The 24277-nt window shown below is 38.1% G+C and overlaps 2 protein-coding genes and 1 pseudogene across 3 annotated transcripts; 1 reads left to right on the forward strand and 2 right to left on the reverse strand.

The window, feature by feature from the left end:
* The first annotated feature begins 6579 nt into the window (after positions 1–6579).
* On the forward strand, positions 6580–12615 carry LOC103331333 (Tetratricopeptide repeat (TPR)-like superfamily protein). Of its 2 annotated transcripts, none has more exons than XM_089053491.1 (2): positions 6580–9101; positions 11915–12615. In XM_089053491.1, the coding sequence occupies exon 1, from the start codon at positions 6816–6818 to the stop codon at positions 9072–9074; it is 2259 nt and encodes a 752-aa protein (XP_088909617.1). In that variant the 5' UTR covers positions 6580–6815; the 3' UTR covers positions 9075–9101; positions 11915–12615. The 2 variants fall into 2 exon arrangements, with proteins under 2 accessions (XP_088909617.1, XP_008232168.3); XM_008233946.3 differs by lacking the exon at positions 11915–12615 and adding an exon at positions 9946–10428 and having other exon boundaries at positions 6582–9101.
* Positions 12616–13251: 636 nt separating this feature from the next.
* LOC103331346 (aspartic proteinase CDR1 pseudogene) lies at positions 13252–14673 on the reverse strand (annotated as a pseudogene).
* Positions 14674–18579: 3906 nt separating this feature from the next.
* LOC103331347 (aspartic proteinase CDR1-like) lies at positions 18580–19914 on the reverse strand. Its single transcript, XM_008233963.2, has one exon. It carries the CDS (start codon positions 19912–19914, stop codon positions 18580–18582), a length of 1335 nt encoding a protein of 444 aa, XP_008232185.2.
* Between the last annotated feature and the right edge of the window lie 4363 nt (positions 19915–24277).

The following is a 24277-nucleotide window of genomic DNA, read 5'->3' on the forward strand; positions in this document are numbered from 1 at the left end:
TGGAAACTAATCAAACTTGAAAACTTATTAGCTCATGCATATGTCATGCATGACAATGCACTGCAGTCTTCTTGTAGGCCGATTTTGATCTCATTCCCCTTCTCAATAAATTCTGGAAAAATATGGACCTTCAATCTCTTTGTCTTATCTTTCCATCCATATAAAGTTAAAGCCTTCAAATATTATTTTTGGCACAGTAACACATATGCTGCCGAATTTGAACTTAAGTTGTCAAAACTTTCATAACTTCTTCTAGAAGACTTAGAATCATGAACCGTAAAATGCTCCAAAAACTAGACTCCCACATCTTTCCAATGGTGTATGGCTCATTAGCTGGTTCTTCCTGGGCACGTACAGTCCAATATGTGAAGTTGACTGATCTGCAGACATAGTTTTGAGCTAACTTGACTTCAAAATGCATTAAATGAGTCCTAAATCTTAATATACTGAAACAAACACAAAAGGGATTAAAAGCACAAGTTTAACTAAAAAACATAACGAAATCATAAACTAGAAGTTTACAAAATGATATGAAATTATGCACTAATCACTCTCTAGCGTCCTCTAGGAGAGTGGGTCAAGACTCGAGATTACTACGACGACTAATTGGATGCAATGGCCTGACTGGCAAGTGCAAGTTAACGCAATTGTTTTCTGGATTGAGGAAGGAAGGGTTTCAGCCAGGTCGATTTGCGATAGTATGGAGACCATGATGACCGATTTTCTCATCCCGATTTGCCTTAACTGAAGTAGAACAAGAGGACATTATTGTAGACTCGACACGAGTTACAGGCGTTAAGACAGAATCTCTATGTCATGGCCAAAGGCGGTTGTCACTATAGTTGATATTAGGAAAGACAAAATCTCTTGCACCTTCAACTCTAATGAGGAGAGGGAAACAATTATCCGGGGCGGGCCATGGCTGTTCAACGGATATCTTCTAGCGATGGCAGAGGCTGATGGTACTACAAACCCCGAGCATATCCCACTCTCGTCGCAGGCTTTTTGGGTTCAAGTTAGGGGTCTTCCGCTAGCATACATGATGAGAGGGATGGGAAATATTTTGGCAATGCACTGGGCGGCTATGTGGTGATAAATCAAAGTAAAACGATGGAGCGACTTGGGAGTTATTTACGAAAGGTTGATATTTTATACAAAAAGTTGCCTACCACATGTTTTCGTTGCGGGACCATTGGCCATACTGAAATTTCCTATAATCTACCCAGATAAGAAGTATGGATGACCTCCCAAACCCTATAGGAGGTGGTTCCAACTTGATACGTTTGGACCAGACTGTCTTTGCCCGAAGGGTCCACATTTTGGGTTCCCCAACTCCCTAGGATAGTCTATACATGCTCCTGAAGACAACCCTCTCTCGGAATCGGAGGCGGAGAATGATTGTCCGACAGCGGCGGCGGTGCGTTGATCAGACATTAATTATTCACATTATATGGGAGGAAATCAAAACCTGCAAGGGATCAAGCAATCTAGGGCAAGTCATGGCTACACGCCAAGTCTTTCGAATGTCAATGTACAATTTAACCCTAGTGAGGTGGATTCCCCGAGAGAATTATCACTCATTCCTTTTTAGGATGACGCATTGACTTCCCTTATTTGTCCGAATGATACCCTCTATCCTATCCCCATCTTTAAGCCCGCTAACTGTGGACCCTCATTAATTCATTCCTTGAGACGATATGCCAACTAATTTCACTTTACTGGCAGTGACAATCAAGGGAATCCCACTATGGTGACAAATAGGCATCAGGTTGACTCATGTGCCTTGCACCCTTCAGCCCACATGACCACTCAACCTATGGGTCAGCATGGAATTGGGCCTTCGTAGGGACCTGGGCTTTTGCACTCGAGTATGACGAACTGGATTTTCAAGAAAGGGGCCCCATCTATGGGCTCGACCCTTTCAATCTTGGCTCGTTCATTCGGCAAACGTCTAAACCTAGGGCACGTCTTATGCAGAAAGAAATAAAATGGGGCTCATTTAAATACCATCTTACCTCAAGAGCTTAACATGGTTCTTTAGCTTGCTCCTTGTCAGATATACGTAAATGATGCACCCAAGTGTCCTTTTTCTATGCTCCACACACTGACAACAAGCGAGTGTGCATTGTAAATGACAGGACTTTCCTCATAACTGCAGCAACTAATTTGGCTCAGTCCTGTTGACAATAATGATTATCCTCTGCTGGAATTGCCAAAAGCTTGGGAACCCTGGGGCAGTTCAATCCTTACGTCATTTGGTCACTTCACAAGATCCTAGTGCCCGTTTTCTTTCTAAAACACGGTGCAATCATATTCAAATGAATTTTCTTAAGGTTCAGTTGGGTTTTGATGATTTTTTTTTTTTTTTTGTTAATCTTGTTGGCAGGGTAAAGGTCTCTTCTTGCTTTGGAAAGTTGAGTTAGACCTTCACATACGCAATCATTCTCATCCCATCGTATTGACTCTAAGGTGGGCGATTCGGGTGATCAATTTCATTGGAGGTTGACAGGATTATATGGCCATCATGTGACTGACGAAATGCATCTATCATAGAGCCTTCTTCGATCATTGGTCGGTGAGACCAAAATGCCGTGGGTTTGTTTTAGAAATTTTAATGAGTTACTACATAGCGAGGAGAAAGAAGGTGGTGTTGTTCGACCCATTCAACAAATCCTTACCTTCCAAGAGGTGGTGGCCGATTGTGGGTTGAATGATCTAGGCTTTGATGGGCCACCTTTCACTAAGTTCAGTACAAGAAACTGAGGCATCAAGGAGTGATTGGACTGGTTCTTAGCAACCAACCTTGGCAAGCCCTATTTTTGGTGGTCAAAGTGCAACATCTTGACCTATGTCGGTCTGACCATGTGCCCATTAACTCTTAGTCCACAGACGAGCTCTACTCCCCTCAAAAGTCACTTCAAAGCTACACAAGTTCATCTGCTACAATGGCACCGAGACGTTTTCTAGGGAACAAAACGAGAAATTCAGAAAGTCAGAAGCTAGCTTACAAAACTATAGAGTAATTCTTGTGATAGCTCGATTACATAAACTCATCAGATGCTTACAAAGCAACTTGATACCTTTATTTTTCGTGAGAATGCGTTCTGGCAGTAAAGATCTCGGGCAGCTTAGTTAAAAGAGGGCGACCAGAATACAAAGTTCTTTCATCAACATGCTACTAATCGCTAACAATGGAACAAAATACTGGGTTTTTTTAATGGTAAGGGCTAGTGGGAGGAAGATAGACCAGGCATGTATAGTGATTATTTTAACCAGCTTTTTACATCAAGTTACTCCCGCAATGACCAAGCCATACTCGACGTTGTCCAACCAAAAGTTACACATGACATAAACGACTCACTCATGGTTGACATCTCAGAGAAGGAAATTAAAGATGTGGTCTATCAAATGAATCCTACTAAGGCCCCGGTCCAGATGGAATATCCCCTCTCTTTTTTCAACAGTTTTGGCAAATTGTAGGCTCATATGTCTCTATGGCCATCAAAGATTTCTTTATGTTTAGTCATTTACTCTGGAAGACTAATTTCACACATGTAGTTTTCATCCCTAAAGTGAAGGACCTCAAGGAAATGTCTCATCCTCTCATTATTAGTCTTTGTAACGTGATATTTAAGATTATCACTAAAGTTTTGGCCAACAAGTTGAAGACTATTCTACCCAATATCATATCTCCATCCTTTTGTGGCTGAATGTATAATTTCTGACAATTCTATGTTGGCATATGAAATTGTTCATTTTCTTCGATAGCAACGATGTGGTCACAATGGTTTTCTCGCCTTAAAACTTGACATGAGTAAGGCCTACAATAGCATAGAATGAGGTTTCCTGGAGAACATCATACGCAAATTAGGCTTCAATGAAATATGGATTCAACGTGCACTCATGTGTGTATTGACAATTAGCTATTTCTTTGTGATTAATGGTGAAGCCATTGGTTATCTCCACCCCTCTCGAGGTCTTCGTCAGGGCGATCCTCTCTCCCCATATCATTCTTGTTATGCATATCCTCTTTCCCCAAAGATGAAGAAGGGCTTGGCTTTCATAACATGTATGCCTTTAATTTATCCTTATTAGCGAAATAGGGTTTGTGCCTCTTGCAGAACCTGATTCGCTTCCAGCTCGAGTTTTAAGGCTAAGTACTTCTCGAATACCTCTTTTTTTAGAGGTTGATGTACTTTCTAATGCCTCTCATGTTTGGAAAGGTGTGTGTGCAGCAAGCACTTTTATCAATGGTGGCTTTCGCTGGCAAATTAACAACGACACCTTCACTCTTATTTAGGAGGATCGATGGTTGCCCCGACTGTCCAGCTTCATGCTTTACTCACCGCATCCTGCTACCTCCAGGGGCATGATGGTTGTTGATTTATTCTTGGCACATCAACGTGAATGGGATGTCCTCAAGCTTTTATGCATGTTTTCTTCCTGATGAGGTAGAGTTAATCTGTTCCATCCCCTTAAGCTAGCACGTGCTCCTGACAAATTAATGTGGCATTATGATAAAATAAATAAATAAATAAATAAATAAGAGGTGAGTTTATAGTTAAGAGCGCCTATCATATGGCCCGAAACCTTGTCGCTCCCAACACTTCATCCTCGTCGACGTCAGTGGCATTGTCTTCTCTTTGGCTAGCTCTTTGGAAAGCTGGGGTCCCCCTAAAATCAAAATATTCTAATGGAACGTGTGCTCGACTCAGGAAACATAACATTTCCAAGAAACAAGTCTAATTGGATCCCACATGTGTTTTCTATGTAGATGTTTGTGAATCGACTATACACCTACTATGTGACTGCATTTTTGCTGAAGGTGTTTGGCATTGCTTCTCTTCCTTTAACTACAATAAAATTTATCATAGTGAGTTGGCCAAGGAGTGGGTTCACAGCCATTGTTATCTCCTCTCTCCTGCTGACTTTGCCACCTTTCTAATGTTAGGTTGGGCCATTTGGGAGGTTAGGAATGCCCTGGTTTGGGAGGCTAAACAATCAAGACCTGAAGAAGTGTACATCAATGCTATTACTCGCCTCCAAGATTTTCTAAAAGTCAATACAAGGGCCCCAAAGTCTGTTTAGCAGCTTATTGGAGGAGTGAAATAGGAGAAACCAAAGGAGGGGCACCTAAAGGTTAACATTGATGGCTCTTGGCACACCGGCAGCACCTTGGGTGGGTTAGGCATTATTGTATGTAATTATGAATATGAAAGTAACTTGGTGGCAGGGTGCACCATGGTGGTGGACAATATTTTTTATGCAGCTCATGTTGAAGCCTTAGCTGCCTGTTTAGTCATTTCATTGACTGTTAAAAGGGGTTTTATGAATGTTTCTTTTGAGAGTGATGTTCTTCAGATTGTGTCAACCTTTCAGATGCAATCCACGGATCGATCTTTCCTGGGCTCGATAGTGAAGGATACCAAGACCTTGTTGACTCAGATCACTAGAGAAGGTTTTACCCATATATGTCGAAACGCTAATGATGTGGCTCATTGTATTGCCAAATTAGCAGCTCATATTGGTACTTTTGTTAGTTGGTTTGAAGAACCTCCGGATTTTATTGTGGATATTTTATTTGAAGATTGTAACTAGTAGTTTTTTCGAGCATGATATGAGGGGAATGAGGGGCACTCTACCTGAGGTAAGACTCCTACTTCCTCTTGCGGTTGAGCGGGTACGACTTACTTGTTAACCCGACGTCTGAGCCCATTGGAGTAGAGACACTAGCCTAATCCCTGAGGACATAGCCCGGTTTTTGTACTCGTTACTTATCTTTCTTCAATAAATACTATCGCTCTTTTCTAAAAATAAAATAAAAATTACCTAAAAAAGCCAGTAATTCTTTTATTTAGAGGGGAGTAGTTAATCTCATTCTCATTCATTCTCTTCCTTATTTTTGGCTTTCCCAATTCATAGCTTCTCTCATTCCAAGTAAGTTTACATGCCATATACAAAAATTAAACTTATAGAGTTTATAAATAAATAAATAAACTAAAAAAGAAAGTATTTAAAAGAAACAAGATCCACAAAGCAAACTTGGCGCTCAGGCCCAACCTATTGAACTTGCCATACCAACAAAGCCAACCTAAATTCAGATGGGATTAGGGTTTAGTCTCCATTAGGGGTGGGCATGATTTGGGTTAGTTTGATTGTGGGCTCAATCGACTACTGAACCGTCCAAATCAATTGGGCAAAATTCCAAATTGAAAGCAAAACCAACTAAGGTTCTAACTCACAAGGTCAGTTCACCAACTGTGATGGAATGGATTGGGTTGGGTTAGTTCGTTTCAATGACATCCAAACAGGAGAAGAGAAGTGGCAATGTAAGGCTCTGATGACAAGTGGAGCTTTGAATTGATCCACTAATTCATTGATGATGAGAGAGAGAGAGAGAGAGAGAGAAGTTCGGGAGAGAGATGAACTCGAGAGGCTGAGTGGTTTGGTTTGGTTGCAATTGAATCTATAAAATTAAACCAGCTCCAAATTAAACTAAACCGGTTTGATTTGGTTTTTTAATAAAATAAAATAAAAAATCTAAGACCAAAACCGTTCGGTTCGGCCGGGTTTTCACTGCATTTACCCAGCCCTAGTCTCAAACTGGATCAACCCGACCAGCGCCGGCTCCATGGTTGATTCACATGGGGGGAAAAAAACAGCCACCACCGTGTGTGTTTCTACGTGAACTGTTAGATATCAATCCTTAGATATTTCTTCATGTATTTTTCTTGAGAAGCATTAACAATTCTGCATCCATACTCCACATCCTTTTGAAAACTCATTCCTCAACGGCTATAATTATACTTTCAAGTATGCGAACCCATCGGCTACTCGTTCAAAATCCAACTCCGAGAAACTTCACAACCTTCACAAGGAAAAAACTAACACAACACTCACTCTTTCACTCTCATAGACCTCATTCTTTAGCTTATTGTCCATCAAATGACAGGGAAATTGGTCTTCAACGTATGCAATTCCGAGAAGTATGCAGTACTGCTACAAGCCAAGAACCGTTTTCATCAGCTTCTCTGTCAGATTCTCTTTTGTTGGAGAAGATTTTACTGGGTCTGAAGCAAGGTAATCTCAATTCTTTGCGCAGTTATCTGTTTCGATTAAACCCATTGCTTGTTGTTGAGGTTCTTAATCGGTGCCGCGAAAATTTGCAACTGGGTCTGAAATTTATTGATTTAATTGTGTTAAATAGTCCGAATTTTAAGCATTCGTCGCAGTCTTTGAGTGCAATGATTCACTTGTTGGTGCGGGGTCGAAGGGTGTCGGATGCACAAGCTTTGGTTCTTAGAATGGTTAGGAAGAGTGGTGTTTCGCGTGTTGAAGTAGTTGACTCTTTGGTTTCAACTTATAGCAATTGCGGCTCAAGTTCTTTGGTCTTTGATTTGTTGGTCAGAACTTATGTGCAGGCTAGGAAGTTGAGAGAAGGGTTTGAGGTGTTTCAGCTGTTTAGAAGCAAGGGATTTTGTGTTTCGATAAATGCTTGTAATAGTCTTCTTGGTGGGCTTGTGAAGGTTGGGTGGGTTGATTTGGCATGGCAGGTATATGGGGAAGTTGTTAGCAGTGGGATTCAATTAAATGTTTATACACTCAATATTATGGTTAATGCCTTATGTAAAGATCGCAAAATTGATAGTGTTAAATCGTTCTTATCAGACATGGAAGAGAAAGGGATTTTTTCAGATATTGTGACATATAATACACTAATCAATGCATATTGTCGGGAAGGGCTTTTAGAAGAAGCTTTTCAGTTAAAGAACTCTATGTCTTGTAAAGGGTTGAGACCTGAGGTTTTCACGTACAATGCTATCATAAATGGTTTATGTAAAGTAGGAAATTATGCAAGAGCGAAGGAAATTTTGTGTGAGATGTTGAACAATGGATTGAGTCCTGACACTACTACATATAATACGTTGCTTGTTGAGAGCTGTAGAAAAGATGATATTTCAGAGGCTGAGGGAATTTTCAATGAAATGTCATGTAGAGGTGTTATTCCTGATTTAGTTAGCTTCAGTTCACTTATTGGGGTTTTTTCGAGGAATGGACATATTGATCATGCTTTAGTATATTTTCGAGATATGAAAAAGGCAGGCTGGGTTCCAGATAATGTGATCTATACTATCCTTATACATGGATATTGCAGAAATGGAATGATGTTAGAAGCTTTGAAGTTGCGGGATGAAATGCTTGAGCAAGGTTGCGTTATGGATGTGGTCACGTTCAATACTATTTTAAATGGGCTTTGTCGGGAGAAGATGCTTTCTGATGCAGATGAGCTCTTCAACGAGATGGTGGAAAGGGGTGTCTTTCCTGATTTTTATACGTTCACAACACTCATTCATGGATATTCTAAGCACGGGAATATGACTAAATCCCTAAATCTGTTTGAGGCGATGACTAAAAGAAATATCAAGCCTGACATTGTCACATACAACACATTAATCGATGGTTTCTGCAAAGTAGGTGAAATGGATAAAGCTAAGGAGTTATGGGCTGACATGGTTTCTAGAAGGATATTACCCAATCACATTTCATATGGCATTCTAATCAATGGATTTTGTAGCACGGGACATGTGCATGAGGCGTTTAGGTTGTGGGACCAGATGATTGAAGAAGGTATCAAACCGACTCTAGTTACTTGTAACACTGTCATTAAAGGCTATTGCCGCTCTGGCAACACAACAAAGGCAGATGAGTTCTTAGGCAAAATGGTTTCAAAAGGAATCGTTCCTGATAGTATTACTTACAACACTCTGATTAATGGATATGTAAAAGAAGAGAATCTGGACAAAGCTTTTTCTGTCGTTAAGGAGATGGAAAACCAAGGAATATTGCCAGATCTGTTTACATACAATATAATTCTAAATGGGTTCTGTAGACAAGGTAGAATGCACGAAGCTGAGCTAGTATTGCGGAAGATGATTGAGAGAGGTGTAAAACCTGATAGAGACACTTATACGTCATTGATAAATGGACATGTGACCCAGGACAATTTGAGGGAGGCATTTCGGTTCCATGATGAAATGCTGCAAAGGGGATTTGTGCCAGATGATGAATTCTAGTTTGTGTTTTTGCTCTTGCAACTGAAGGTGGGATGTTCTCTCCTACTCTCCTAATCTCCTTACACTCTTTATTTTAATCAGCTGCTAGAAAAACATTCTGATTATATATATTCTTTCGTGATCATTTGATTGAAGGCTTATAGACCATGTGTTGGATAGGAAGGGCTTTGATAGGCATAGGAGGATGTGGAGCAAAGGGTGTTTGGGTCTAGTGAAATTTTCAGTATAAATGGTAAGCCAGAGCGAGTTTGGAGCTACAGGGGGATTGAGGCAGGGAGACACATTGGCCCTGTTTCTTTTTATGCTTCTTGATGTCTTGAGTAGATTAACAGGATGTTCTAGTGAGTGTAACTTGATTGAGGTTTTACAGTAGGTAAGGAGCGTATTTAGGTGTCTCACTTAATAGGGCACTAGTGATACTAATGTTTTCACTTCAGGGAAGAAGGAGAGATTCAGCAGGTTGGTCATTGAGTTATTTGGGGCTATGTTGGGGCTGGAAATTAACATGTCTGAGAGTGTGATGGTGCATATCAATGTAAAGGAGGGAAGATTAGTGTCCTTAGCCTGTATTACCATTTATACTGAAAGATCTACTGAACTCAAACACCCTATGCTCCACATCCTCTGACGCCTACCAAAGCCCTTCCCATCCAGAACATAGTCTAAATAAATATGACCCTTGTCATGTCACTCATTTAATAAATGAGCCATGTTTGTGTCTTCATTTTGAGTTGTTGTCTCGCCTCACTTAAAAACACAAATTGCTACCCTCTAATATGTATGCATGTGCATATGTTAATAAAGAACATTCGTTGAACCCTCATTCTTTTAATATATTTTTCCTTTTAAATTTATTTTTGATGTCATTCAGAAATATGAAATGCAACATGCTTCTGAGACTTTGATGGGCCAAATGAGTTCACGAAATAACCTGTTCAACAATGCTCCGTTATCTCCTGGATCACCTTTTCCATTTTTATCAGCTCCAGCTCAGGGTCTTCCACCTCACCCTTTCCAGCTGCTTCTCTACCTTCTGTGACAATAGATGTATCTGCAAGCAGAGTAGATGCAAGCATCAGCTGCACCAGCCACACCAGCTACACTAGCTACACCTGCCACTAATGTCAAAAATGAAAAGAAAGTAGAAAAAACGGAACAGTTTTGGTAATCAAGAATCACACTTACCATAGTCTCTACTTTATATTGCATAAGAATTCTTCGTGGCTTAATATTTCTCTATGAACTTTGTGTGTATAGCTCAATAGCAATTTGTATGTGCCCTAGAAGTTATTAGTCTGATAATGAATTTATGCACTTTTATGTCTATCATTTTTTTCCTTTACTTTTTTAATAACTAGTTTTACTTGGGCTTCTAATCCATGATATATATTTTTTTCAATGTTAAAAAATATTGGTTAAATAATTAGAATGATTGAATTTTATCTTAAGGGGGAAATTTAAATTTTGAGTTCCCCAAACAGTCATAAAACGGTGAATCCACTTCTAGAGTGACCATACATTCTTGAAAACTTTGTTCTAAATACATGTGGATACTCTAAATTATCACTTTTTGCTGGATGCAAGAACAGGATGAGCGAAATCTGGGTCTGAGCTCTCCAAATCTGTAATACCATATCATATGCTGAGGCTTTTTGAGATCCCCTGCGAGAAAGTAATGTAGTTTTTTGTTTTGACCATTACATGAAATCATTATTAAGAAATTGTGACCTCACTAGTCCATCTATAGAAAAAAGTGATTTTTTATTCTTGGGGATTTGGTAGTAGATGGATAAGATAGAAAAAAAGAGTGGAGAGGAATGCGAGCTGACTTTAGAAAATATATACATAAAGTTAAGTGAACCATGACAAGCAGACACTGAATGATGGGAAAAACCACTCAGTTTATACCTGATAGTCGCTAATGCTTCCGATTTATAAAAGCATCCATGTCGAGATTGCTTAAGCCCATAGGTGGCTTTGTTAAGGTGATACTTTCTTTGAAGACCCCTCATGGACAATATATCCTGCAGGTTGTTCCATTTGCATTCCTCCGTTCTTTATATCAAGCTAGCGGGGGGCCAATAAAGTAACCCAAATACCTTCTGTGGTTTACTGCTGATTAGTGCCTCTGCATTGTATTTGGTTAAAGGGGACTAATTTCCTATACGTCAACAAGTTCTTTCAAAGGAAGTTTTCTGAATAAATATTCATTGTATTTCCCTTTTTTAAGGTAAGAAATGTCAACAAAGTATTTGCAAACTTGACCAAAAAAACTGTTAGTGCTGGACTCTCAGGATTTAAATTCTCCACATTTTACTTTCAATGGAGAGGCACAACTGTCTGATGCTTTCTGATAAATCTGTTGCATTGAATGATTTGAAACTTATCAGAAGAAGTTGCATTACTCTTTTTTAATGAATTTATGGGACATTATGGGATATTGTTTGTGTTTCATTTCAAGTTGTTTGATCATGAACAAACAGCTAGGATCCGTGAATAGACATCATTTGATTTCAAATGTAGAAAGCCTAACCTGATTTAGAGGTACTTTTTTTTTTCTCTTTGTTTTTATGGATGATTTAATGTCTAAAAAGTAGGGTTGGCAGTGGCTCAGATCAAGGCTTATTGTGTGAGGTGTCATGATGTTTGGTGGCGGATGATTTGACCTGTCTTATTGTGACACAACACATAGTTAAGAGATTGAATATTTCTGTGATAAATAATGGCCATCAATATTTCAAGAGATTTTTGACAGGCTGCTATAATTTGGATATTGAATTTGAAATGTTTGCTTTCACAAGTTGCTTGTTAGGGATTCTAAGTGCATTTTATACTCACAGCTTTTGTAGATATTACTCCAGGGAAACTGAATGAAAGAGCCCTTTTTGAAGTAGCTGAAAAGATGTTTCCGAAATAGATTCCTCTAAGGGTGCTCAGAATGACGTGGAAGTAAGTATCTCATATTGATGTTTCTCCAGATTTTGTGCTTCTTTCCAGTTAATGTTCAGATTTAACTATTTACAAACTCTATGAAGGTTTCTCAAAATGGAGCTGCTTTGCTTTTAAGCACGAGGTAGATGCTTCTTTATTGTTGGAGCTGTTGCAAGCTTTTTATTGTTTCGGCTTTGTAACATCTAGTTTGGAGACGACAACAAAAGCTAATTATAAAAGAGTATTTAACTCTCCCAGCCTAAATCCCACACACGCCCAAATTACTCACACAAATGAGCAATTTATTTGGAGCAAGATTTTGTTTTTGCTCTTTGCTCATTTTTGTGAGATTGATTTGGGTCTATGTGAGATTTGGGGTTGTGAGAGTTACACTCTTTTGTAATTTCGTTTGGATATAAGTGTAGTCTCTAACAGGTACGAGCTTAGTCAAGTTGGCTATATCATATGTGCTCCCCACTCTGTACCTAAGTTCGAATCCCCGCCAAATTTATATTAAATTAAATAGAATATCATTTGTATTAAAAACTCTCGTCTTCAGACTGAATTTAGGCTACAAAGCCAAACTTCGTGTTAGTGGGGTTTTGTGATGGTCGAATTTGACTGGTTTGACAAGTGGTTAAAATCAAATCCTTTTATTTAGAAATTTAATAATTCAAAGCTAATTCGCCGTTCTTATGGAAATTAAATTATTCAAAACTAATCCCAAATGTTGACTTGTACTAATTTATCTTTAGCCGACCAAATTGTCAAACTTGAATTTCTTGATTGTCGATCAAATTGTCATTGATTTTTTATTTAAAAAATTAAAAAATTCATTTCTACACCTGGTCTACAAGTCAATGACTTTTTCCACTAGACTAGTCCAGATCTACACTTGACTAAACAAATTAGCAATGCAGGGTACTTCAAAACAATGCTACCAAAAAACAGCCATTTTATTATCAGCTGGTATGATTAAGATATATATGGAAAACAAAATTCATGCACATATACCAACTTTTACCAGGTACATTGATCAGTTGACTTAAAGAGTCTTGTTATCTAGGTCATATCCTACCAAAGAAGTTCATCTGTGCTACATTGCCATAGATTGCCGCATCATTGGTTGGGGAAAATGAAAGACAGACAATATCTTCTCTAACTTTTACCAACTTTTAACAAAATTCATGAAAGACAGACAATATCTTCTCTAACTTTTAATCAGCTGGTATGATTAAGATATATATGGAAAACAAAATTCATGCACATATACCAACTTTTACCAGGTACATTGATCAGTTGACTTAAAGGACAGAGTCTTGTTATCTAGGTCATATCCTACCAAGAAGTTCATCTGTGCTACATTGCCATAGATTGCCACATCATTGGTTGGGGAAAATGAAAGACAGACAATATCTTCTCTAACCCTAACAAAAACGTTTACAGGTTTTAGCTTCACATCTGCACCATTGAAATGGAAGGTGACGATAGGGTCTTCGATTTCGGATTTAGTCTTGTAGCAAAGCTGTAGTAGTATGCCAGTTGGATCGTTGGTCACTTCCAGATGAACTGCCTTTCTAATTGCTGATTCAAAACTTTGATAAAGTTTTGTAGGCAAAAATGTTGAGGTAGTCCCAGAGTCTATGATGATGTTGCCCTTAAAAGATTGTGAATTGTCAGCATCAAGTTTAAAATTGTCGGCACCGACGCTAATGTCTTGAAGCTCAAGGTAATAGTAGGTTTCCGAACCATTTGACAGCAAAGGGGTTGAGACCACATCATGACCTGAAACTTTATCGCCGAAATATATCGTGCTTGAAATTTCACGCTGACCTTGTTTGGCCCCCAGGATTGGATCGGAATCGGATTGTTCATATGTCGTCGGCACCAAGCAATAAGAGAAAGATTTCCCTCCAACCGCATAGCCGATTCGGGATAAAAGTGACACAGCTCCACTTCCAAGTCCAACTATTCCAGACTCAATCCCACTGAAGATTCCTCCATTGTGGTGTCCACAACCAAATATCGTGTTCGGAATCGATATAGGCTTCCCTGTAGTACTGGAGGCCAATGTGACAGTGTCCAAGGACAGATTTCCAGTGGTGTAGGACATGTCCCCATATGTATAATTATAATAGCAAAAGTTTGCATCTGAACAAGAGGCTTCATTTAGCAAATGGCATTCCTTGGACAAACAAGAAAGGGGCTTATAGGTTGAGGAAGAACTGGGATCAAAGAGAGGGGGGTTTTGCTTGAAACAGTCCATACATGGCTTGCATTGTGTCCATGTAAGATCGCCCCCGGTGTCAACAATGCCAATAAAAGTTTTGGGTGGTGTCCCAATTGATATGTTCACCAAATACTCTCCTCCAATATAAATTAAATGGGATTCAGCTACAGGACTAGGAGAGCGAAGTGCTGAATTTCTTCTGCTGAAATGGCTGACCATACGGTGATGCGAACGTTGCAAGGCGTTGCTTACCCGTTGCCAACGACTTTCGGATTGATTGTATAAGGGAGATGCCGGCGAATCACGGTGGATCATTTCAAGGCTAAAGCCAATTCCATGGAGATGATCATCTTCTGTGAGCGAGAGAATTGGGAGGAAAATAATAGACAATGAAATGGCAAATGCAATGAGGAAAAGTGATGAATGATATGCTACCATGGCTAGCGTGAGAAAGATGAAGACAACAACACATTGACATATTATATATACTAAAACGGTCTTGTTCTATATAACCACAGAGTCATAAATACAATACAAAAAGATATCTGTTAGAATTTGGTGATTAATTAAATGCACCTAAATGATGCTTTGACCAGCAAAATTGTTTTAAAGTGGATAATTTGATAGATTCAAAACCCATATCGAAGCATGGGTATAGTTCATGTTTTTTTTTTCATTAACCTATGTAGGAACTTTTTTTTTAAATTTTTTGGCAAATACCACGAGGTGTCTCCACATTTGAAGGCTATTTTATCATTTAAGATTACCTTCCTTTTTTTTTTTTTTGGGTGTGCTTACTTGATATAGGATTTACCATAAATTTTTTATTTTATACAGATGTTATTAGGGAAATGGAAGAAATGACAGGTTGAATTAATGCTCTTAACTAACTTGCGTTACAAGTTCTTTGTGGTTTGACTAGAATTTAAGCAAATGCTAATCCAATTTAATGCTTTTTGATAGTTGTGATTTGAATATATTGTTTGTCTCTTTTTTGGTCTATTCAATCTGAATTTTGAACTGCAAGTCCTTGCAGCTCAAGTGATTATACCTGCACCTGAAGTGTTGTGTTCCAATCTTTTCCCTCTCAATATCACTTATATATATATATATATATATATATATATGCGCACATGTGTATACATTAAGCAATGAACCTACCTAAACTATACATTTAGCAACCTGTTCAAAACTTAATCGTAAAGCTCACATTATCGTACTATATATACCAAAAAGTAATTAATTCTTACCTTAGAATGCATTCATATAATATATATAAATAAATTAAAAAGACTTAGTTCTAAAGCTCACATTACCTCACATTACCGTACTACATACAAAAAGTAATTAATTCTTAACTTAGGAAGCATTCATATAATATATAAATGAAAAAAAATTGCTATATGCAAAGAGAGTTTGTAGCTCAAGTGGTTAAAAGTATTTATCCGTGCGCATTGAGGTCCAAGGTTTGATTCTCCCTTCCCTCAATCAATACCATAAAAGAGAACATTTACCATTTGTAACTCAAGTGGTTTAGAGTATTTACCCCCTGCACCCGAAGTCATAAGTTTGATTTCCCTCTCTCTCAATACCCACCAATACCAAAAAAGAAAACATTTACCATTTGTAGCTCAAGTGATTAAGAGTATTTACCCATGCATTCAAGTTCCTAAATTTGATTCCCCATTCTCCAATACAAAACAAGAAAATATTTATGGTTTCGTTGCCAAATTTACCATTTTCATTTGAGTAAGCACATTTGGCTTGGCTATGCAACTTATGTCTTATATTTTTTTTGTGAGCTATTACAAGTCATTTATTGGTGACTTTTTCTAATAAGGTCAAATTTTGAATATTGTAGCTCATATGATTTTAAAAATAAATCAATACCCTTTTTTTTTTTTTTTTGGAAATAACTCATAAACCGTTGAGTTTTTGTTTAGGACCTTTTCTATTAAAAGGGGCAATATGATAATATTTTAAACTCACACACACACACTACATTGGATGTTAGCACTCGAACCCATGACCTTTCTGAGGGGAGCAATTGTTGGAATTTTTAAAAAGGTTTTAAAAATTTAACCGTTTTATTTATTTATTATTTTGGCTGTTTTATTTTATTTATTGTGGGGGTTATAAATATTTAATATTCAAGTTTTATTTATATATTGAATGCCTTAATTTTCTGGTTATTGAAGGTTACATGTTCTTAGATACTTATAAGGTCATTCCTCCTTCACATTTGCAACACCCACAATACACTATCAGAATATCACATACCACAATCACCACCACAAACTAATTTTCTCATTTTCTACTTTTATATATATTCTCTACTTTATATTATTATTTTGGCAATGGTTCTGTGACTTGGATACCTACATCCTTCTATGAACGTGCTCATAGTAGATCTTGAGTTTGTATACAAGGGGTCGTATCTTGGAGTGTAGACCGTCAGTACCTACACGTAGGGAGGCTACAAAGGCTTTAAGACAGTATCTTTGACGTGCTTCATTGTACCAAACTCACCTTCTTACTTATTATTTATTTTGCTTTACTTACCTATTATTTTGTTTTCTTTAATTTCATTGTACCTTAAAAGCTTTCTAATTTGTTTATAAGTTATTTATAATATAAATGTTTTTGTATTTGACTTTACGAAAAAGGAAAACTATAATTTCTATAATAGCAATTGCTCCAAACAACTATAGTACTAATGGGTCTGTTGCTACACCGTGGACTATTTTATTCCAAAGACAATATATATCCATAAGCAAATATTACAAACAAATATTACAAATATGCAAGATGTCTTTTTCTAACTTGATAAAAATATTGAAGGTTCGAATTTCTGCATTTAGTATCGCTATAATTATATGTTTTTAAACAAATACTAACTATTAAATTAATATAATGAATTCTCATAAGCCACATCAGCATAATTGTATGAACCCAAAACTCACCATTTCCACCTTAGCCAACACTTATGAAATAACAAATAAAAAATTAAAATTTCCCAAATAGCGATACCTCCTTCCCGACCTAGCCCCCTCACGGTGCCACTGCTGCGCACTATCTCCACCAGGGGGTGGATCTACTTGGGCTATTGCCCGGCCCAAAATTTTCTGAGAAAAAAACCTAAATAAAGTTAGTAAGCCTTGCCCAAAAGTTTCAGACTTCTTCACGTCTCTCATCGTCTCTCTCTTAGCTTCTTCAGTTCTTCTAATTTCTCTCCACTTCTCTTAGCTTCTACTCTTGGATTTCTCCTAAATACATGTATGTATTTTTAATTTTAGTTGTAATTTGAAACTGAAATTCTAGGGTTTAAATTTTAGATTTAAATAGTATTATTTTGTATTGCATTGCATTAATTTATTTGTGGTTTCTGTTTTTATTATTACTTATTCTTTTTAAAGCTTTTACTTTTGAATAGAGATGCATTTGAGGGTGTCTTTTGTTTTAGTTATTTTGTTATTTTTGTTAAGCTTTTACTTATGTATAGAATTTGAAGGGTAAGGCTTGTTACGGCTCCCCTGACTAGGTGTATATTTTTTGTTTATTAATTAAATTCACTTGTACCATCGAATTTAATATGTAAGTTTTGCTCAGCTGACTTTCAAATCATAGATCTGCTACATTGCTAGCCATGGCCACCGCCCCTCACTCTCTTTTCCTCTCGCACATAGACCTTCCTCACCATTTGGTTCGAAAGAATTGTATATTGATTTAGTAGATTATCTAACAATAATTATCTAAAAGGATACATGATTATCTCATAGAGATCGGAACTGGATTATCAATCCTCCAAAATAGACAAAGTAATTAACGTGTTGTCTGAGCTCATTCTTCCGAGCGTACTTTTTTTAACAGTCTCACTTTGCAATTCTCATCTCTTCTTCCCTACAATTACTTCATCATTTTTCTTCAAGCTATCCTCCTTGCGACTTCAAAAGAAAACTGAAGCTCTGCTCCTTCAATTATCCGGATCATCATTTCATGTTGAGAATGACTTGCTTTTAGTTGGTAAGATCTCAATCTTTGGAATTTTCATCATCAAGAAAAAATTGGCTGGTTTGGGTCATTGCTTGATCAGGAAAATCCATTGGAGATGTGAGATGCAGCGTACGCCATTACAAAAATATCATTATTATTACACATTAATTGTTAATACAAATCGTAATTGCAATTGTTTGTAGTGAAATTATATTTACTTTTCAATCTGAATGAAAATCGATATGCAAAACGAATAATTAGAAAGAAAAAAAAAATATTATTATTAATTTATTTATAAATAAAATAGCGTTACATATATAAAGACAACAATACATGATGAAATAAGACAAATTATTTGGTGCAATCAGTTGGCTTAAAGGACACGGTTTGCTTCTTTTTGTCATATCCCACCAAGAAGTCCATCTGAGACAAGTTCCCATAGATTGAAATACTTCTAGTAGGAGCAAAAGCAAAGCACACGGCCTCCTCACTAGCTCTAACAAAGGTGTGGGCGGCATCCAGCTTCACGTCGGCGCCTTTGAAATGCACGATGAGGGTGGGAGCTTTGAACTCCGCTTCAGATTCACTACTCTTGTAGCAAAGACTCAAAGGAACATTAGGGACATCCATGCGTTCCCTACTGATCGCTTTATCAACTTCAGCTTCCAAATTTGCGTAGAAATCGGATGGAAAGAAGGTCAATGTGGTGCCCGAATCGATAATAATGTTGCCCTCCCCGTTGGCGAAAGTTGAGGGTGGAAAAGCAAGTTTAGTGTCACCAACACTTATTGCTTCCACGGTTAAGAAGTAGAAGGTTTCAGGGTATAGGCCTTGGACAATGGGAGTGGACACAACTTCAGAGCCTGAAACCACAGCATTGGTACCAAAGTTCAACTTGCTTGTGGTTCTAGCTTGTGATTGAATTGAGACCAAGCAATGGGAAAATTTCCCATCTATAGAAGCACCCAATTGTGTAATTAGGGATTCATTACCACCTCCAAGACCAACTACGCCAGAACTTTTCTCATCAAAGGTCCCATTATTATCATGCCCACATCCAATTAGGGTTTTGGGGAATGATACTTTTCTGCCAGTAGTGGAACCTAGGGTTAGAGTTTCCTGGGCAAACTCTCCACGGCTGTGTGATCCATCACCATAACTGACTGAGTACCGGCAATTACTACTTGAGCAAGTTCCATTCAGGGAGACACACTGGTTTGAAGAGCAAGGTAGGGTTTTGTAAGTTGAGGATCCTTCGGGGTCAAAAAGAGGGTCTGTTTGTTGGTAACAACTAGGGCAAGGCTTGCATTGTGTCCAGATTAGATCACTGCCTGTGTCAGCAATGGCTTTGATAGGAAATGGCGGTGTTCCGATTGATGCTTCCATGAGATACTCACCCCGGTTCATGATGAGAGTGGCTTCAACTTGGTTAGGGCCATGCTGAGATAGTGAAGAAGCTGCTGGGCTGAAATGGTTGAGTCGGTTTATAGATCGGCCAAGGGCATTGGCCAAACGCTGGGAGGGTGTCAAAGAAGGGTTGTAGAAGGGGGATTTTGGTGAATCACGGTGAATGAGATCGACACTGAAGCCACCTTTAGCTGAGGCCAAAGAGAAACTAGAGGCACAAAGAAGAAAGAGCAAGGTTGTTGACAATGCAACCAAGGCACAAGAATGATAAGCTGCCATGGCTGAGAATGATTGTGAATTTGTGATTAGGACAGAGGAATTATGATGAGTATTTATAGGTAGAGAAGACCATGAGATTGATGGTTTCGGACAGTGAAGGTGGGATTTGCTCTTCCGGCAATTGATATCCCAATTTGATTAATTACATGATCATGTTTTGCCTAGATTGACGTTTGTTTCTTTTTTGCTTGGATATTTTGAGATATATATGAGAATACAACTTGCGGAAAACAGATTAATTTCCATTTTGTTTTCACCAATATATTTCATATATGGCATGTTTATCAATGGGAGAAGTCATGAATCGGGAAACTAATTAGCAAGATTTGTCCCAAAATTACCATCGAATTAATGGATAAGTCAATGAAAAAGTCAACGCCTTCAAAGATGCACAAATTGAAGCTATTTGTAAACGGAAAATACATATGGTACTTTTGTTTTGAAGATTATTTATGGTAGGTTTCGTATGACTCTTGAAAGAGGAAATAAATAAATAATTTAAATTTTAGATGAGTAAAAATTTGGTATACATGGAATATAATTAGCTAATTTAATTTTCTCCCTTGGGAGAATGTTAATGCAAATTTAAAGTTTTAACCCATGGTTAGCTTCTTCTTTTTTTTCTTTTTAAATAGGTTGTTTGATTTCAAGAGGGGGGTGAACAAAAGTTGACTCTCCTGGAAAAACAAAAATAAAAGTTGACTCAATTACCAGCTTTGCGTAACGGATCATGGTTTTGCATGGATTAGTCCCAAAGTATGATGAGATAAACGGATAAGTCAATGTAAAATTGTACCAATAAATGCTTGAGATTTGGTGGGATTGAATTGGAATATTTCAATTAAAATAGATAAGAATCCTGATTGTTGTTTGGTGCTTTAGATTGGACATATTAAAATGAACAACAATCCCACATATTGTATCTTATAAGTCCCACGTAGATATGTGAGACTCATAAGACCTGACTTGAACTCAACTCCAATCCAATTCAAACAGAATCTGATAAAAAAGTAAAATAAAATAAAATAAAAAATTTAAACCGGGCCAACCGAGGCCTTATAACTACCAGCCCTTGCATAATTAAAGACGAACTCACATTGTGGACTATATGGGCTACAATCCATGCAATTTTTTTCTTTTTAAAATAACATTTAGTTTTAACCCATAGCTAACCCAAATTTTAACCCAACCCACCCCTTAGTCTAACCCAAACCTAACGCATGGCACTACCGGGAACGCTAGCTAGCCAGAGAGAGCGAGAGAGCAGGACACCGAATAGAAGCAGCAAGTACACCTCCATCCACAGTGTAGGAGAGAGAACCCAAACCTAACGCATAGCACTGGCGGGAACGCTAGCTAGCCAGAGAGAGCGAGAGAGCAAGACACCGAATAGAAGCAGCAAGTACACCTCCGTCCACGGTGTAGGAGAGAGAGAGAGAGAGAGAGAGAGAGAGAGTGTGTGTGTGTGTGTGTGTGTGTGTGTGTGTGTGAGTGACTTATTGGTTCATATCAATATTTTCAAAGGCGAGGCATATAAGCGAGGCGTTTTTAGTAGCGTTATGCAAGGCGTAAGTCTTGAAGCATTGAGGTGTAAGCCTTTTTAACATTAATTTATTTTAATAAGAAAAATTTATGAATAATACAATACAATTAAATTGTACAACTAATTCTTACTCAACCATAACAATCTTTTAAATATAATCAAATATAAGTATTAATTGTCATTCAAAGCACAATAATCAATCCCAAAACATAAAATATTTATTCAACATCAAAACAAAAACATAATTCACTCATCCCACTCCTCAACACTAATATCATTCAAACTAGCATCACTATCATATTGATCAACTATATCAATATGAAAAGGATATTTCCCGCTATCAAATGTTTGATCACAAAATGCGCATATCAAGTATTTTTCCCCCTCTATTTCTTTTGCATACTTCCACGCAGGATCTTTTTTATTCATATCTATAAAACAACACCATTAATATTTCTAAGATACAAGTATGATGCATGTACGTCAAATTTCTACTATATCACATAAACAAATAAGATAACTAGTATATTTTTAAAAAAATTGAAAAAAAATTATACGGAACTTGAAATTATAGCTGCGAAAAATTAGAGAGAAAAATAAAATGACTTACTTGCAGTTGAAAGGTGAAGAGAATTCTTGAAATTGATGGAGATTATCTGGTAAGGGTAGAAATTAGGGTTGTACATGTACTATACAATATATATATATATATACATATATAAGTTCATGTGTTAATATATTAATTTAGGGAAAAAAAAAAGGGGTAAGTAGAAATATAACACCCCGACTCCAAGTAAATTTCCAATTTAAAGTATTTAATCTAATTAAATGTGAATTTACGAAATTACCCTTGGGGCAGGGTAGTTTGGTCATTTTCTTATCCGAAAGGATTTTGGGACCACGGGTGGTTTGCTTGCGTAGGTGGTTTTGAGATGAATTCGTAGACAGGCGGTAGGCTTGAATCGGAGTTATAACGAAATTTTGACGATCAAATTACCTTCGGTGGCAAAACTGTAAATAATTCGAAAAGGGTATTAGTAAAAATCGGAATCGTCAATTTCACTTCATTTTTTCTCTCTCTTTCTCCCCACGTGCTTTCTCTCTCTCTCTCTGTTACTTTATTCGTTCACCGAGACGGAACTCACCTCCCGCCGCCACATCCGCCACCCCAGCTCTTGAGGACCGGTCCGTTCGACTCGTAGTGAAGTCCGGACTGAACCACCCGATTTCCCAGCCGGAAATCTCGAGATTAGTCGACAGATCGATGGTTCGAACGGATCAATCCGGCATTGCGCCGCCGCTTCGCCGCCCATTTCGGTGAGGGTTCTTCCTCTTTTCCTCGTTCTAGTGATCGCTGTTGCATAGGATTTGATCAATTCGTAGCATAAAATCCTATTTGAGAAGCTATGTTTTGGCTGGTTTTCAATTCGAAATTCCGGCCAGCTCTTAGTAGATTTGGGCTTGGTCGTAGTTCAATGAAATGCTCTCCTAGTTGAGTAGGACCTGTCGCCGGGAGGGTGACTTGTGGTTTGGAGATTTTCCGTCGCCGGAATTTCTTTGCACACCTGCTTGCTGCCAGCGCGTGTGGCGGCGCGTGGGCAAGTGTGGTGGAGCTGTAAATTATTCCAGTGTGATCCTTAGGTTGTCATGAGCGTGTAGGATTTCGCGGATCTCGATTCCGAGGTCGTTTGACTATCAAACGGATTATCGCATATTGTGCGTTATCCGGGTTCGATATGTTCCGACCGTTGGATTGTTTTCAAATTGAAGTATGTTACTCTAGACACCCTTAGGATTGTGTAGGATTCGACGGACCGTAAAACGGAGGTCGTGGGTCCCGTGGGACCGGTTGACCCGAATTGGAAAGTTTGACCGTCGGTTGACCGAGTGTCTTCCGAGGCTGTTTCATCGTGCGAATTGGGTAGTTGGACCCTAGAACACCTCTTTCCTCGTACTCACTGGAAACCCAGGAAGCTAGAGTTTTATTTTAAAGTTCTGTTTGAGCGCTTGATGTTAATCGCATTGTCGATTCAATCGGTACTCGACCCGTATCTGCAGGACCCTCTCAGGGTCAAACTGTGTGGGACTACTTGTGAGTGGACTTTTCTTTCAAAACTTTAGTATGACTTTATTCATGGAAAATATGGCATATTGCTTTATTTTGTTTATTGAATATGGTATATATTCGAATGTGAAATTCGTGGTTTTCATAAAGTTTTGATAATATGTTTGGGTTTTGAGAATATATAGACATATGGTTATGTGTGGGGTACTTGGGAGGTTAATATGAGTTTATGTAAAGGTGTGATTATTGATATGTTTGTTTGGAGTGCTTTAAGCACTATCCTATGTACCTCCCCGGATCTGAAACTTGATTACTAATACTGGACACACTTGGAATTATTTGAGTTCAGGACATCCTTGAGGGGATGTTGCTGTGGACCCTGGATTTGGGGTAGTCTGCATGCGCATAGGACTGGTATTTCAGCGTACAAGCTTTGACCTGTGTCGGCTGTACGTGCTGGCTGAGAGTTAGTTCCCCAGTTGGACGGCTCGTTCCCTAGACACATGGTGAATTGAGGAATGGCTTTGCCATGTGGACTAGTCAAACAATCCCCTGGTTGGATCGTTTCCCCGATACAACTAAATTTTGGTTATAATTATATATTATTATTATTATATTTTATATTACTATTATATATATATATATATATGAATATACTGTTGTTCTTATTTCTCGGTAAGGATACTTCCTTGCCGGTATTCATTGGTACGTTTTGAGAGTTTAATCTCTCGGGACTCTTCAGTTTTGAGTGGTGG

This window comes from Prunus mume, linkage group LG5 (genome assembly GCF_029339155.1).
Source record: "Prunus mume cultivar Tortuosa linkage group LG5, ASM2933915v1, whole genome shotgun sequence".
Lineage (NCBI taxonomy): Eukaryota > Viridiplantae > Streptophyta > Magnoliopsida > Rosales > Rosaceae > Prunus > Prunus mume.

Bases quoted from the DNA above. Each gene is read 5' to 3' on its own strand.
- LOC103331333 (XM_089053491.1), top strand. From the start codon at position 6,816: ATGCGAACCCATCGGCTACTCGTTCAAAATCCAACTCCGAGAAACTTC.
- LOC103331347 (XM_008233963.2), bottom strand. From the start codon at position 19,914: ATGGCAGCTTATCATTCTTGTGCCTTGGTTGCATTGTCAACAACCTTG.